The sequence below is a fragment of the Ursus americanus genome, chromosome 1 (assembly GCF_024610735.1).
Source record: "Ursus americanus isolate L20-20 chromosome 1, mUrsAme1.1.p, whole genome shotgun sequence".
Lineage (NCBI taxonomy): Eukaryota > Metazoa > Chordata > Mammalia > Carnivora > Ursidae > Ursus > Ursus americanus.
Genome location: NC_142127.1, coordinates 103,323,058 through 103,339,917, shown reverse-complemented (window position 1 = coordinate 103,339,917; position 16,860 = coordinate 103,323,058). Strand labels below are relative to the sequence as shown.

The 16,860-nt window shown below is 50.2% G+C and overlaps 1 protein-coding gene across 1 annotated transcript in view; it reads left to right on the top strand.

Moving 5' to 3' along the window:
• The window catches only part of DRC11 (dynein regulatory complex subunit 11), a 146,810-nt gene that overhangs the window by 110,875 nt on the left and 19,075 nt on the right, over nucleotides 1–16,860 (top strand). The window contains exon 16 of the mRNA XM_045794047.2: nucleotides 13,810–13,896. Within this exon, the coding sequence (XP_045650003.2) occupies nucleotides 13,810–13,896 (87 nt within the window). The remainder of the gene's footprint in view (nucleotides 1–13,809; nucleotides 13,897–16,860) is intronic.

The window sequence follows — 16,860 nt, the reverse complement described above, 5'->3', positions numbered from 1 at the left end:
GAACTTTCTTACACCAACGAGCGCGGACCCTTGCCAATGATTTCCTTAGGCTGACGCGCCCATCTCTCTTAAACTCCCCATCGCATCGGCTGTAAATCACTTTGTCCTTGCATCTGGCCAAGCACCCAACAGATAGAAACAGCTTCTTCCTTTGCATAAACAAGCCCTACTGTCCCGTCCACCGCAGGAATCCTTTCCTGAAATGCTCCACGTGTCACTGAAACCAGAAGCCCCGATTTCTATCTCCAGCCCACCTTCCTTCAGTAACTGCATCAATCACTTGCATTTTGGGGTACTCTTTTGCACATGGCGTGAGTTGCCAAGGTACGGTTCCCTGGGCATATCCGCTCCTCACACAGGTGATACCGAGGAGGCTGCGGGAAGCTAAGCTGACCACAGGGGGGGTACCTGCGCCATCAGGTCTGGGCTGGAGGATAGGATATTCTAGAAGATCCGTGCACTACCCAGCCCATGACCTTAGACAAGTTCTTCACCTCCCTGCGTCTCTGCCTTATACCACCAAAATGAAACAGACCAAAGGATCCTGTCAGCCCTAAAAGCAAGGATTCTCCGATATTTAGATATGGACGATGATGGTGAGAGACAGGTGTTGATAGGTAGCTAGGCAGATGATAGATAGATAGATAGATAGATAGATAGATAGATAGATAGATAGAGACACAATATGCTTATATACACATAAGGATTAGCAAGTTTTCAAGCATTTTGATACAGAATATTCACATTTAATATTAAAACTCGACGGGGTTTAATTTTTATTTCATGGAGTACCTCAAGGTTGTCTTTATGCTGTTTAACTCACTTTTAGTTGCTAGAATGCCACATAAGCCAGCTTTTCCTGCACGAAGGTGCTCACTAGCCAGGAGGCCCCGCACCTGGCGCCGCGTCAGGTGCATCAGCTCTCCGGGGCTCTCGGGCACGGCTCTATGTGAACAGTGGCCCGTTGCCAGTAGGAATGGTTCCTTTCCCACACCGTGTTGACAGCCAGAGTGAGGACGTGATGCAATGGGATTTCATTCTCTTAGCCACGTGGCCGCCCCCACTGTGGCGAGAGTCAGGACATTCCCCCCTCTCCTTTCCCCCGCTGCTTGTGCTGCAGGAATCCGTGGAGAGAGAATTTCGAAGAGCTGGGCGATGGGAGGGGCGGAAGGTGGGTGGGGAGTAAAGACCACTAAGCTGTGTAATAGAGCGCCTCGCCTCATATGGACCACCTGGGTCACCTCTTTATGGTGTTACGTTGAATGTTCGCAGCAGCCCCATGAAAGGTCCATCTTCAGCCCATTTATAGATCAAGACACTGGGGCTCTGAGAGCTTCAGTAACTTGCCCAAAGCCACCGAGACCACGTGGCCGAGCTGGGGTTCAAACCTAGGTCCTTCTTTGCCCTCCTGCACCATTTTTATCAAGGTAAAACTTATATACGGTGAAATGCACAGATCTTAAGGATACATTTTAAGTGCAAGCTTTGAAAAACGTACACAACCGTGTAGCCATCCTTTTAATGGGTTGTTTGGTCCTCATATAACTTCTGCTTTGAAATATCCGCTCAAGTCACTTGCCTACTTTTCACCGCGTGGTTGGTCCTGTGTTTGCGAGAGTTCTTTGTATATTCTGGACACAAGTTCTTTGCCAGACATACATACTGCAAACATTGTCTCTTGTTCTGTGACTTCCTTGTTCATTTTCTAATTTTTTAGTCGTTTACTTGTCCCATCACTTCCTGCCATAGGGTATCGAAACCTCCCACTGTGATCGTGAAATTCTGTATTTCTCCCTCTCCTTCTGTCGGTTTGTGCTTCACAGATGCTGAAGTGCCGTTGGGAGATGTGTCCACATTTAGGATTGGTGTGACCTCCTGCTTGGTTATTTTATCATTATGAAATGTCCCTTTTTGTCTCTGGCAGTACTCCTTGTCCTGAAGTCTACCTGCCCTGATGCTAATAGAGCCACATCAGCTCTCTCGATAACTCTCTTATTTTTAATGTCTTCAGAGTTAAAGTGCATTTCTTGTGGACAGCTTTCTTCTTCACCCTGACAAACGTATGCCATTTAACTGGAGCCTTTGCTCCGTTTACGCTAAATGCGGTTATTCATCTGGTTGTGTTAGGTCCGCCATTTTGCTCTTTGTTCTCCATTGCCCATGTCTTCTTTTATTCTTCTGTTTGTCCTTCCCTGTCTTCTTTTGGGTTAACTCAGTACTTTTCATTACTTTATTTGGATTCCTTTATGGTCTTTCTAGCAGTGCCTCTTTCTTACTTTGCAGTGACTGCCCTGCAGATTACAGTAGCCATTTTTTAACTTAGCGCAGTGTCCGTGGTTCATATTGCTCTATTTTACATAAAATGTGAGAACAATAAAATTCATCTGTGATCTTGTGTCCTTTATATTTTTATCATACATTTATATCTAGAAATGTTATAAACACCACCATAGAGTGGTATTATTTATATTAAATAGTCATTTGTCTTAAAGAAATTAGGAGGGGGGGATTTAGCATTTTGTACTCATCCACGTGTTTACTCTTTTCAGTGATCTTGTGTTCCCTTCCACCAATCCAAGTTCCCGCCTGCTGTCATTTTACTTTTAGCTGAAGGACTTCTTCAGCATTTTTTTGCTGAAGGTCTGGTGGCTACAAATATTTTTTAGCTTCCATTTGATTTATTTTTAAATGCCTTTATAGCACCTCCATTTTTGAAGGTATGTTTCGCTGGATATAGAATTCTGGGCTATATTTTTCTTTCAGCGCTTTAAAAATGTTATTCCATCATCTTCTTACCTCCATATTTCTGATAAAAAGTTATCAGAAATTCAAACTGTTGATCTCGTGTATGTCATGTGTCATCATTCTCTGAATGCTTACAAGTATTTCTCTTTATTTTGGTTTTCCTCAGCTTCACTGTGATGTGCTGGGTGTTTTTGTTTTTATCCTGTACTTAAACTGCTTGTGGCCCACTGTGATCATTGAATCCATAAATGTATGTTTTATACCAAATTTTGGAAATTTTGGCCACTGTTTCCTCAAATATTCTTTCTGCCCCATTTTCTCTCCTCTCCTTCGGATGCTCTAATCACGTGTATATTTGACTGCTTGACATGGTTCCACGAGTGCCTCAGGTCTTGTTCTCTCTAGTTTCCACATCGGATGATTACTATTAGTCTTTACTCGTTTACCTACCTTTTCTTCTACCATTGCCAATCTGCTATTAAGCCTATCTTGTGGATTTTTTCTTTTGTATTTCTCATATTTTTTCAGTTGTAGAATTTAACTTTGTTTATTTTTATAGACTTTTATTTCTCTCTTGCAATCCTCCATCTGTCCATTCAATATGACTATCTTTTCCTTTAAGTCAGCTTAAGAGCTGCTTTACAGTTCTTGTCAGCAAATTCCAACACTGGGTCATCTTGGAGCCGGTTTCTTTTTCTTTTCTTTTCTTTTTTTTTTTTTTTTAAGATTTTATTCATTTATTTGACAGAGACAGCCAGCGAGAGAGGGAACACAAGCAGGGGGAGTGGGAGAGGAAGAAACAGGCAACCAGCGGAGCAGGGAGCCCAATGTGGGGCTCGATCCCAGAACGCCAGGATCACGTCCTGAGCCAAAGGCAGATGCTTAACGACTGTGCCACCCAGGCGCCCCTGGAGCTGGTTTCTATTTGACTTTTTTCCTTGACCGTGTGTCACATTTTCCTGTTTCTTCATATCGTTAATAAGGGTTCTCTGCATATTAGACATCTTGGATGATATGTTGTTGATAATCTGAGCATGCTGGGCTTTATTCTGACAGGTAGTTAAATTACTGGCCAATCAGCTTGGGCTTGCGAAGGTTTTGTTTTCCATTTTGTTGTTGTGGGTCTATTTTGATTTTGCCCTTCGTCTAAGGTGAAACTCTTAGTCCTAGAACATCATCTTCACTTTAGTGAACCTTAAGTGGAAAGCCTGAGGTGTTTAGCAAGCACCTTGAACTTGGCAAAGGCTAAGGTGTATGCTCAGTTCTTCTAATTTTCCAGCTCTGGCTCTCCACTGAGCTGCTCAGAATCCTCCAGCATGCGAGCACATTTCTGAGGCTAGACAAAGATTTGAACATGAGTTGGAATTTAAGGCCCAGCAGCCTGGCTTGTGGCCTCGTGTGCTTACCCACCAAGCTCTAAGCACTAAGTGTTTCAGAAGAAAAGTCAAAGAAACCTGTCCTCTTGCCTCCTCCCCGACCCACCCACCCCCCGGGAATAAAACCGTAAATTCATTCATTCTAAATACCTAATTTTTTGACATTGTCAAGTAACAGACAGAAGCATATAAATATTAAAATATTGACATTTCATTAGCGTCCATATATACCGGATCCTGTTCTAGCGCTTCTCTATGCTAACTCATTCAATCCTCGCAACAACCTTACGAGGGAAGCACTGTCATTATCCCCTTTTATTGATGAGAAAACCGAGGCCCAAAGCATTTAAGCAATTTTCCTGGCTAGCAGTGCTGTAATGGGAGCCCGTACAGTCTGGGTTCAGAGCCGCCAGTGTAATCGCTGCATGACTCTGCCTCTAACTGAAGTAGGGTGGAAGTAAGCCTCTTCTCCCTCCTACCGAATGGCTCGCTTACTCCTGGTAGGACCCTAGGACAGAGCCAATGGCGTGAGGATGATGCGGTCTCTCTCAAGACGTTGTTGTTTCTGCTGCTGAGAGGTTACCTTGATATCGAGTAAGCTGTCTTTGCATTTATTAGAATCATTGTCCCGACATCATGTAGGCCCCAAAATGCCGAACGTCAGGTTATCAAAATGCGGAAGAGTGTGGTTGCCCACCGAGGCCGCTCCGTGTCGGGGTGCCTGACACATACCTCATTAAGCCTCCCCTTTACCACGTGTGTAACTGATGAATGAGAGACGCAAAGGTCTCGGGAGCGGGCGGCATTCAATTAAAAATCACGTGCAGTGAGGCCACTGCGTCCTGGTGTGACTGACAGAGCAGCGATCTACACTGCAAAGCGGTATTTGCTTTTAATTAACCAAAGAAAAGCGGGAAATTATGCCTGTGCCAGAAGACCAAGGGCAGGAAGCCATAGTGCCTTCCTGCGTCCCGGGAGCCGTAGAACGGGCTGTGGCTGGCACGCGGCAGAACAGGGGTCCTCGGCATTTGCAGGAGAAGGTGAACCACAACAGAAGGGCCTGTTACTCATCACGTCTCCTTGTAAAGAATCCTTATCCCTGAATTAATCTCCAGGAAGTCAAGAATGCAACTCTTAGGAAACCGCTCCTAACCGCGCTTCTGGCTGGTGGCACTTAGGGCTTCACGCAGCTCCCTGTGCACACGCGGGGAAACAGCGCGGAAACGCGCCTGCGATTTGCTTTCATGGGCACAGATTCCAGTCCATTTTGTGATCATGATTTTTGGCGGGTTCCTTTGCTTTACACACAATAATGCTAATGGGTTAACAGCTTGGATAAGGGAGTTCCTTGAAGAAATGAGTTTACTGTACAAGTGAGTAACTGTTATCTTAAATTCCCTCCTTTGCTAAAGCTATATGTGGAAAAGAATACACATCTGAATTAGAAATATATCTAACAACTAAGAAATGTCATAAATGCTCACTATTTAATACATGTTTTGTGAACAAAAGAAGTTATCAAGGAGGGGGCACCCGGATGGCGCACAGTCAGTTAAGCATCTGACTCTAGGTGTCGGCTCAGGTCATGATCTCAGGGTCGTGAGGTCGAGCCCCACGTTGGGTTCCATGTTCACATGGATGCTGCTTAAGATTCACTCTCCTGGGGCGCCTGGGTGGCACAGCGGTTAAGCATCTGCCTTCGGCTCAAGGCATGATCCCGGTGTTCTGGGATCGAGCCCCACATCAGGTTCCTCCGCTATGAGCCTGCTTCTTCCTCTCCCACTCCCCCTGCTTGTGTTCCCTCTCTCGCTGGCTATCTCTATCTCTGTCGAATAAATAAATAAAATCTTTAAAAAAAAAAAAAGATTCACTCTCCCACTCCCCCTGCCCCTCCATCCCCCCCACCCCAGTCTTGTTGTCTCTCTAAAATAAATACATAAATCTTAAGAAGAAGAGGAAGAAGAAGAAGTTGTTGTTGTCCTCAAGGCAAGACACCAGCCTCCAGGTCTTCATGACGGTAAATCGGGGTGGAAAAGCCGGAAGGACTCTCCCCTGGCCTGGAGTCTGGCACATGCGAAGGGGTTTTACACACACTGTCCTTTTTAACTGCGCCAGTCCCCGCTGAGGCAGGAATTAAAGTCTCCATTTTGCAGACAAGAAAAGTGAGGCTCCAAGTGCTTAATTTGATCCCAGATACTAAAGAACAAAGAGCCTGGCGTCTGGATCCGACCCCAGAGCTGTCACATAGGCCCCAACAGGCCCCTGGGGGAGGGAAGCGTCCTTTGTGCCCAGCCTGTGGCTGCCGTGCCCTCATAGTGACCGGAGGGCCAGGGCATTCCTGGGTCAAAGTGTGTCAGCTGAGGACACTTCAGCATGAGAAGGTGAGGAACTGGAAGCTACCGCATGCTGTCGGCACCCCAGTGGGTTCCCACAACTTCCGATTCCCCCTTGTCCAGCACCCTCTTCTCCTGACCCTCCAGGCCTCCCAGGAGAACGCCGAGGGGACCCCAGCAGAGCCAGGAAGGCAGACCAGGCAGAGAACTCCTTGTCTCATGCTCCAGGTCTTGGGAGAGATGATTTCTCCTCCCTGTGGTCCTTGAGCCCTCCCTCTCCTCCAGTGAAGGCCAGACTTGGAGGGAGGCCACCCCCCACACCGGGCGGCGGGTCTAGGCCACATGGCCTGCACTGGCCTGCATGTCTGGACAAAAAGAAGCCATTTGCGCTTTGGCACCACCCACCAGGGGCTCCTTGTTGGGCTCACAGCCAACAGCCTGTGGCCGCATGCCAAGGGATCGTGCCCAGATGTGCTGGTATAAACAGCTGGTCCAGGAGTCAGGTGATGGAGAGCCCAGCCAATTATGTTTCTACAGCTCATCCATGACTTATACTCTTGATTAATAACCCAAACAAAGACATTGTTGCTGTTTGTGGATGGTAGTTGTTTTTTTCAAACACACAGATATGTAGTACATGTCATAACTACGGGATCACCTTCACAAGGAGAATTCAATCAGGGTAAAGCAAACACCTGGTCCACCTGACCCCACAGCACGGAGCTGCTCCCGTGAAAGGAGGGGAGGAGGGAGAGAGGGGAGGGGAGGGGGGACGGGACAGAAGCAGAATTTAGGGGCTCTGGTGCAGCACCAGGGATGAAAATAAGAGGAGCAGGGGGCCGGTGACCCCAAGTCCTGAATGGATCTGCCGTCAGAGGCCAGGTCACCTTTCACTGCTGCATGGAGGCCGTTTCAGGTTGAGGAAGGGAGCGCGCATGGACATCAGAACCTTTATTGTTTAGCGCACTTTGTATTTCAGAGCAGTTTTAGGCTCATGGCAAAACCGAGCTGAAGCTACAGTGTCTCCACATCCCCACGGAGGGCTGAGCGGACTCCGCAGGGAGGAAGGGCCCCAGACCGTGGGTGCCCCAAACGTCGTCTGTCAGTAAGGGACATGCTGGCATCCTGTGGACCGAAAGCGACCATAAATATCGTGTCCATCCCCTCCGGCTCTGTGGAAGGCTAATGGGGATGGGCTAGGACCAGGGTCAGTCCAGCGATATTAAAAGAGCGTTAACCAGTTTGGAAACACCTGAAGCCGGGAAGGCTGTGGATGTGGCTAGAATGTGCATGGGAAGTTGAGCAGGGGCGTACACACAGGCCTGAACCCTGGGCTGCTCAAAGTCGGCTCAGCCGTGCAGTTTGGCGTGAAGCCATTAGCCCTGGTGTGGCTGGGAGTGAGCTGGGGAGAAGAGGGGTTTCCAAAGGGAAGTGCAGGTGATTTGTAAGCCTCATGCCCAGCAGCATTCAGACATCTTCCCCTTGAAGACAGCCCGATCATCAGCAATCACATCGGTGTGTTCCTGTGGCTAGCACTGACCCGATGCCCCTCACAGCACAGGCTATCCACGGGACCTGTAGCTTGGCTCCCCCCTGGTCTTCTCCTCTGCCTCCGTTTACCTTCCTTCCCGTACAGGGTCAGCCCAGCCGGGCTCCTGACTCTTTAATACACCTCTGTGCTGCTTTCGAGTATCATTTATGGTTTATCCCAGTTAACACCCAGTGAGGACTTGAAGTAATTTCTGCAATCTCATAAAAGGTAATGCAAAGAAATTGAAATTTTAAATGTTTTTAAATAGTGGAAATACAGAACAAAATGTCTTCACATTTTAAGTACTTAAACAGAAACCAAGTGACTCGAGTCTGGGAACATGAGCTTCTCCTCTCCCCAGGTAACCCACACCTCTCCAGCTCCTCCCCAGCACGGCAGCTGCTCACTGGTGGCTGCCTCCCTGTGCCCACCAACTCCCATTTAGACACAGAAGCTACACACGCTATGCAGGCAGGGACCGTGTCTCTCAGTCCCCAGACACTCCTGGCTCCCACCACTAAGCTTCACACATCACAGCTTCATCCACAGCAAATGGATGGATGGATGGATGGATGGATGGATGGATGGATGGATGGATGGAAGAAAGGAAGGACGGGTGGGGAGATGTGTGGATGGTACAGGGGTGGATAGATGTATGGATAGACAAAGGAAAAAAGGGTAAATAGATGGAAGGATGGGTGGGTAGATGGATGGTTGGATGGCGGGTGGATGGATGGATGGATGGATGGATGGATGGATGGATGGAAGCATCTAGATAGAAGGAAAGAAGGAAGGGTGGATGGGCATTTAGCTGGATAGATGGATGATGGGTGCATAGATGGATGGTGGGTGGGCGGGTAGATGGATGGTGGGTGGATGGATGGATGGATGTTTGGATGGATGAGTGGGTGGTCCTTTTCTGAGACTCAACCATTGGAGAAAGAATAGCTGGTTTTTCATCAGGTTTTCTAAGGCATGCAAAATAGGACATTTTCCGAGAGAACTCCCAAAGCTTCCAGGAGTCATTTGGGCAAATCGTATTGGTAATTCAACATGCCAAACACAAACAACTTTCATTGTAGAGCCACCATATTGTAACCCAAGAGAATCCAATTCTGATGGTGAATTTTCGACATTTCTTTAGAGATTACAAAAGATCAAAGCACAAAACTCACATAGAAGGAGACGTCTTTAATTGTTTGACAGAGCTCCCCAGAATTTGAAAAACCACTGTTGGTGGAAATTTGTCTTCATTCCAGAATTGCCACAAAACTGAAACCCTGCAGTTACATTTGATAGGACTGAAGAGCCCTCTACTGGCAGCTTAAGTGAACTGTCCAGTGTAACTTCGGAAAAGTTCAATTATGAATTAATTACATCTAATTGCCCATGACCTCAAACTATCTGTGGGTAATTTAAGTGAAGACTTTTCATTGCTAAATGAAAATTAAAAGAGCAAAGGATACCATTTTTCATTAACAAATTGGCAGAGTTTTTTATTGTTAATACTCGTTAAGGAGAGGCCTGTAGAAAAACAGATCCACTTACCTATGGCTGGAGAGAGTGTAAGCAGAGAATCTCCGGGAAGGCAGGTAGACAACATGAGCGAAAACGTGAACAACACAAGCCTTGCGACCCAGCAGCTGCGGGTGTGGCCTCGTTCTAAGGGAATGACCCGTCATGTGCCTCCAAAACCCATCGAACCACTGTTTAATTTCATGAGAAGGCAGAAACGTCCCAAAGATTCAAAAACAGTAGGTTCGGTCAGTAAATTATGGGACTTTGTGTTAAAATGATGTTGGAGAAATAAATTTCACCTGCGTGAACCAGAACGTAATGCAGTGCTGGAGGAACAATCTCGTTTTAGCAAATACGTCGAGGAAGGTCTGTAAGGACAGGAAATGTTGGACGATTCATTTAAATGGAGGAGGCAGAGAGTGTTGTCTGTGTGTCTGAATATGCACTCTGAAAATTTTGCCAATGAATACTGCTTTTGCAATAACAATAAGAAAGGACCAAATTTCCGCGAATTTCCATGTTTTTAAAGCTTGGTCTGTCCTCCCTTTGTACCTGCAAACAACCCTTGTCTCAGAGACGTGCAGCCTGCACCAGCAACGATCCTTCTCCCTCCGAGCTCTTCTTCTCCTGACTCTCCTCCCATTCCATGCCACCTCTGGTCTCCGTGCTCCCCATCCTTCTGAAAGAACGCTCCCTGTTTCCGTCTCTGACCATTCACACTTCAGCCCCCTGTCACCTGGCTTCTGTCCCCTCCATGCCCTGCCAAGGCCACCAGGGACCTCCAGAATGCCAGGCCCTTGGGCCAGCACTGGCCACCGTTGCCCCCTGCCTTCCTTCGCCCCTGACCTCCCTCGGCCCTGGGGACGGCTCTTTCTTCTGGGCCCTTTGTTCTCTCCGGCGCTGCTCTTCCCTGTCAGCCCGAGCCCTTCTGCTCCATCGGCGTCTTCACCCCTGGCCCCACTCGTGGGGAGCCCTCACCAGGCTCATCCACTCTCCTCCTTCACTTATGAGCTCCTGCCATCCATTTGCACATGACTAGCCTGTCATGCCTCACATACCACCAGAGGGATTTTTCTAGAACACGGCTAGGATCAAAGTTCTTGATACAAGTCCCTTATAGACTCTCCACAGCTTCCAGGATAAAAGCAAGTTCCGCAGCATTGTGACGGCCTCTGTGATGCGTTTGTGACCCCAGGCAGCCCCATGAGGAGACACTGAGCCCTGCGCCCCGGCTCCTGTCCCCAGCATGGCCGCTGCACCCCCCTCTCCGGCTCTGTGATCTTCTAGAAACCATCAGAAGCTCTGTCTGCTCTAACCTTTATCTGCAAACTCCATTCCTGGTCCCCTGCCTGACCCACTTCTCCCTCTCGCTGTCATTAGTGATCCTTGCCCATTTTCCTTGGGCCCCCCTCAGAAGCTGCCCCCCTGTCCATGGGCAGGGCCTTGAGGGCAGGGGCCCCAGCACCGAGCACAGCTCCTGGCACCTCAGAGCTCCTCCAGAAGCACTGATGAGGGAAGACATGCGACAACAGCTCTCATTCCACATTTTGGGCCAAAAACTGTAAAGCCCTCTTTCCCTCCCACGACAGCCTTTCAACTATTTGAAAACAGCTCCCTCAGGCCCTTGAGTCTTCTTTTCTTCAAGGAACAGTCTCATCCCTTAGATGGCTCGTGGTGGGAGAGGCTGTCCTCTTGGGGGTGCCCAGGATCCATGCCTCTCTTCTGTGCTCAGAGCTGAGCACGGTCACCAGGGGTCCTCGGGCCAGCTCGCCACTGCGAATGTCAGGAAAATGAAAAGTGCACGCTCAGGAGGACAAGACAGTCACGGTTTTAGAGTTCTTGCTGCTGGAACGACAGGCGACAGAGAAGGAAATGCGTTAAGGGGAATGAGATGCTTTCAACCGGGCATCTTGTCTACCAACACAGCAGTGTGACCCCTGGTTAGTAGAAGGGCCCAGGGGTGACAGGCAGACCTCGGTCTAACGCCGGGTTCCAACACTTCTCCAGTGACCTCGTGTGTAAAGGGGGAGACGCTGGGACGTGCTTGGCACAGGATGTGGCACGCGGCCAGGGAGGACAGCAGTGATGTCGTGGAGATCGAGGCGCTTTGCGCATGATTATTCCTCATATCGTTGTTGTCAAAGCACTCGCGGGGGAGCCGTCTTCTGCTTCATTTGATAAGAACGGAGCCCCTCCAAACCACGTCATCACCAGCGTCATCCGCACAGCCCCGTGGGCCCCAAAGCAGGTGAACGGTCCTGTCAAAGCCATTCCTTCACAGGTGCGGGTGCAAACTACAGGAAGTACGGATTCCCCCCCCCAGTCTGTGACGGCGCAGACAAGTTCAGGGGACAATTGTTGGCTGGCACATTCAATGCGACGCTGTGACCAAAACAATTTTAAATCAGGTGCTGGAAGTAAGACCGCTAGTTTCGAAATTATCCCAAGCTAAGAAGACTCCTGCCTCTCGGGACCATCGATGTGGCTTACGTCATTAGGAGCAGAAGGAGGGAAGTCACACGGAAATTCTGGGTGCCCACATCTGCAATTCCCATTAAGAAAAGTGGGCTGTGGAAAAGCTGCCGCTTGCCAAGTGGACATGGGAGGGGGGAGGCCCGCTGCCCCAGCGAGCACACGATCAGCCAAAGATGGGAGACAACGGTTTATGTGAAAACTGTTCCGGGGCTGCTTTCTGTTCTGAAGCTACGATTTTTAAGAGGGAGTGAAAAGAATAAGATTTTGCCTTTGTCATTATAAAGTGTCTCTTTTCTAAGAAGCTTAAACCCCAGCATCTCATTTTCTTATTTTCTTTGGGGGCTGGAAGTAGGGAAGCTTTGGACTTAAAATAGCTTTTAGCAGAACAATGCTTCTGTGGAGCCTGCCCTCGGCTGCAGGCCGGCCGCATTGTAAAGTCGGGGGGGCCGACAGCAAGGAGCCCAGAGAATGGACAGCTGGGGAGAGGGGCCAGGGGTCTGGCTTGAGTGCTTCCAGTAGACTCTGCAGCCAGCAGCCTGGTCTTGCCTCCTGCTTCTGCCACTCTCCAGCTGCGTGAACTTGGACGAGGTCCCTTGGCGTCTTTCAGCTAAGTTTCACCATCTGTGAAACCTGGTTGAGCAGAGTGGTTCCTGCCGCCTCGGGCCTAGCGTGAACGAGCTGTCATCAGGGAGGGCGTGCTGAGTCCACGCTGCGTCAGCGTCAGCCCTGACCGTGCGTGTGCTGCCGTGTGTGACGCGTGTGGCCCGGCCAGGCACACGGCTGCTCGCTGACTCACCGTGATGACCACACCCCGCCACGCCACCCAGGAATTGGGATTACAATTTGCCATTCTGCCTTCTTAAACTCTATGGCTCTGTGTCTAAAAATTAAGGCCTACCGAACAGTGGTCGGCTAGTCCTGCTTCCTCTCTGAACGTGCTGGTGAGCGTGGGGCCTTGAAGGCACACGGCCCAGGGGTCAGGCTGGCACCAGGATCAAGTTCCCTGCCCTCCTGTCTAAGCGTGCGTAACCCGCTTCCCCCCACACCTAATGCTGCAGGAACAGACCTGGCCACGGGGCGTCTAGTGATCTTCCCATCATTTATTAAATGCTTGTCTTGGTTAAAACTCACACCTGCTGCCTTAATGATGCTTTAAGAAATATAAAAATAGGAGTACATAACGTTATATTTGCTGTGGCTGGAGACGGCTTTTATCTGTCACAATTTTGCACAAAGCACAAATTGTTGCAAAAATACCCGAACTTTGCTATCATGGGGGCGCTTTGAAGAGATTGTTCCATGTGTGGCAATTATTCACAGGCCCACGGGACGTCCCAGCGCTGGCACGAAGCCCTGCCCGCCGTGGAGGGGCTCAGAGCCACCTTCCAGGCAAAACCTCGGCCACAAAGGCACAGCCGCACAGAGGCGAACAAATGGCATCAGGGGGCCCCTTGTGCTGAAACAGCTTTTCTCATGATGAGCGAGTCTGAATGAACCTGGGAGCAGCAAGTAGGCTGTAATTAAAACTCGAGGCCCAAATGCCTGTTTGTGTGCAGCAGGACACGGTTGGTTTATGTCGAGCCACTGATTCGAGGCTCCAGGTCCTAGAGGGGAATGGGCAGCGCTGGCGTGTGTCCCGCCCCGAAGGTGGGAGAGGAAGCAGGGTGGTACCCCCGCCCTGCTGTTCAGCGGGGGGAGGGGGGGTTGTGCAGAGGAGCCCCCCAGGCACCCCCACCCCCGAGAGCCATCTCAGGGAGCCATGGAGTCCTGCTGTTTGTTGGGGACCAAGAGAGAAATGCATTTACAGCCAAGGCTCTCCTTCTCCTTGCAGGTGGCCCGAGAGCTCCAGCCCTCCGTGGTTTGGATTGGAGACACAGAAAAAACCTTCTACAAGAAAGTTCCCAGCACGGAAAGGATGGTGAGGGCTTCTAGATCTTTCTCCATTTGGCCTTTTCTTTCCCCCCCGAGGGGACTCTTAACCAGGGACTGTCTCCACCTTTCAAGAACATCTTCTTTAAGGGAGAAAGGGAATGAAGGGGCAGCCGTCTCTCTCTGCCCTGTACATGTTTGTATTTGAAAAACTTCAGTGGTTTGATTTGATGAGGAATAATTTAGGTGAAAAAATGAAGGAAAGTGTGGAAGGAAGCGGGAGGAGGAGCGTTGGACCCAAACATGTGACTCAGAGGTAAGAAACAATTCAGAGAATTTTGCTTGGTTAAAGCAAATGGCACACATAGGAGTTATTATTAGGATTTCCTATTGTTCATAATAATAAATAGCAAAGGCCTGAAATTTATGAACAAAGACCTTCGACAGAACTGCTCAGTGCCTGTATTTGGGGCCCCTGGGGAGCCCGCTCTCAACTGCTTCCTTCCTTCGTTTCTCTCTTTCGAAGGGTCCCCTCCCCCGAACTTCCCCCCACAAATCACCAGCAAATTTCCCACAAGTTAAAAAAAATTTGCAGATACACATGATTGTTATTCCACATCAATTTGCACCAAAGCAAATAGTGGTTAGCTGTGAATTTCTGATTAAATTCATAAGGATTTTAATCACTTTCGATCCTTATGTATTATACATCATTGTTAGCAGGTAGAGATGATTTGGATAAAGAATGAAAGCTCCATCTTTTCTTCCCCAAATGAGCCTTGATTGCCCTGTCATTTCAGAAACTCTTAAGAGGACTCATTCATTATTAAATCCGGAAATCTGGGACTTCGCTCCCTCTGCTGGCCAAGTTGCTATATTGAAAAAGTCCCCACGTTTGAACACAGGAAGGCTGGCGTTACTATGAGCCAGACAAGAAATCTAAAGAGACGTACAGGGTGTGTGTAATCCAAGGTGTCACACACCCGACGTCATCTGAAACTTTTATTAATGGGAAAGCTCTCCTCACGCCCCCACTGGACATCAGCCTGGGGAGTAGGAGACGTGGGTTCTGGGCTCATTCTGCCATTCACCTGAGCTGGCTGTGTGTCTGTGAGCAAGTGACTTAACCTCTCTGAGCATCCACTTCCTTAACGACTTAATTAAAAGGTTCCAAAAACCACAGCCTCCCGTTCACGGGGCGCCCCTAGCATTCTCTGCCGTGACCCCCCCGGGTTGTGGCTTTGCTATCAGCAGTTAGAGCCGGCTGCTCGTCTGCACCCCGGAGTCTGTAGGGAACGAGGCGACTGAGCCAGCAGAGCCCTGGGGGAAGGGCTGATGGCGGGGAATGAAATACGGGTTCGGCAGACACCTCCCATGAAGGCAGGCCCGGTGCAAGGCAGGCGGCTGGCAAAGGAGAGAGACAAACACTGAGTCTCCAGACCTGAACCGGCCCTGCTGTTGCTGGTCCCAAGAGACTCAGCCCAAGCGCAGAGTCCCCCACACATAGCCACGGGCTAGTGTTATTCCGGTAAGAAATGAAAGCCTTTGGGGGCAGAGTCCTGGCGGTGGACAAATCGGACCTTTATTCTGTCCAGCTCTGCATTAGAAGAGTCGGTCATCTGTCAGGGGATTTAACGGTGCTGGAGAGCATGAATCACCCCGAGATAATTCCCAGGACACCTTGGGACCTTGGGTTCCCAAACGTCCTGAGCCACCCCAGGCACAGACAGAGCTGCACGAGGCATGCACACCCCAACCAGAAGGAGATAGGGGTGGGGGGATCACTGCGTGCGTCCTCCAGCCGTGCATGGATACATGGGTCCCCACTCACCCCCGAGTCCTGGGCCTGCCCCTCAGGCTGCCCCTGCTGCCTTCCTGGAAATGTGGGGCCAGGGCTGGGCCCCCTCTGCTCTCCTTCCCCACATGCAGCCTCTGACTTAGGTTCTTACCAAGTCCCTCAGCCACCGGGGCCAGAGCTGCCTGGTGCTTGTCCACCTGCCTTCCGAAGGTCACCACAGCAGCAAGGCCAGCACCTGCATCCACAGGTGACAGGAGCCGGGAGGCGCCCCAACCAGCTTCTCATTGCTCACCCGGCCACCCCGGGAAAGTCAACAGCCTTCCTTCTACCATGGTTCGGCCTCTGTCCCAAAGGCTCCCTGATCCCAAAGGCACTGAGGCACAGAGAAGAAAGTCCACCAGCAAAGAAACCAGGAGGCTGCCAAGCCCACCACCCACAGCTCCAGCACAGACAGCCCCCCAGGGACTGCCGCCTGGATTGGAGGGTTCCCGAATCTCCCCATGGAGAAAAGTCTCACTCACAGTGACTGTCTCCCCGCTTGATGCCTCAGCCTTTAGCTTAAGTCTCCCGAGGTGGTGAAACGTATGAGGATCACCCAGTCGTGAGCAGGAAAGCAGTGCAGGCTGGCGGCGATGGCTCCTGAGCTTGGCTCGGCCCCGGAAGGCTGAGCTCCCTGGTGCAGGGACCCCACGCCCAACACCTAGGACAGCTGTGGACAGGAAGAAGAGGTTCCTAGGGGCACAACGCTTATGTCAGGGAAGCTTCCAGCAACTCTGGGAAGGAAGCAGTCTTCCCCTGTTTTGCACAAGAGGACAAAGGCTCCAAGGGAGCCACAGTGTGTTGGGGATCGTGCTGGGACCCAGGCACAGGTTTGTCTGACTGCATCTGGACAGTGCTCCCAGCTGCGATGCCACTGAGTGCCAGGCGTCTACACTCCCGTATGCTTCCACCCACTGCGTGGACACCCACGTCCACCCACCACACCTCCTCAACCCCCCAGCCACTCCAGACCACATCCTGAAACCGCCCGTGGGGCCCTCTGGTCTTAGAGATGAGGTGCCCTGCTCCAGAATTCCCGCGCTCCTGCCCGCACCCTCGTGCTCTGCCGTTATCCTCCACACCCCGAGAAGTCCTTCACCTCTGGACGTTCAGGAATGTGCAGGCTCCCAGGACGCCCCACCCCTGCCACTCTCACAAACAGCCGGCCGGGCAGAC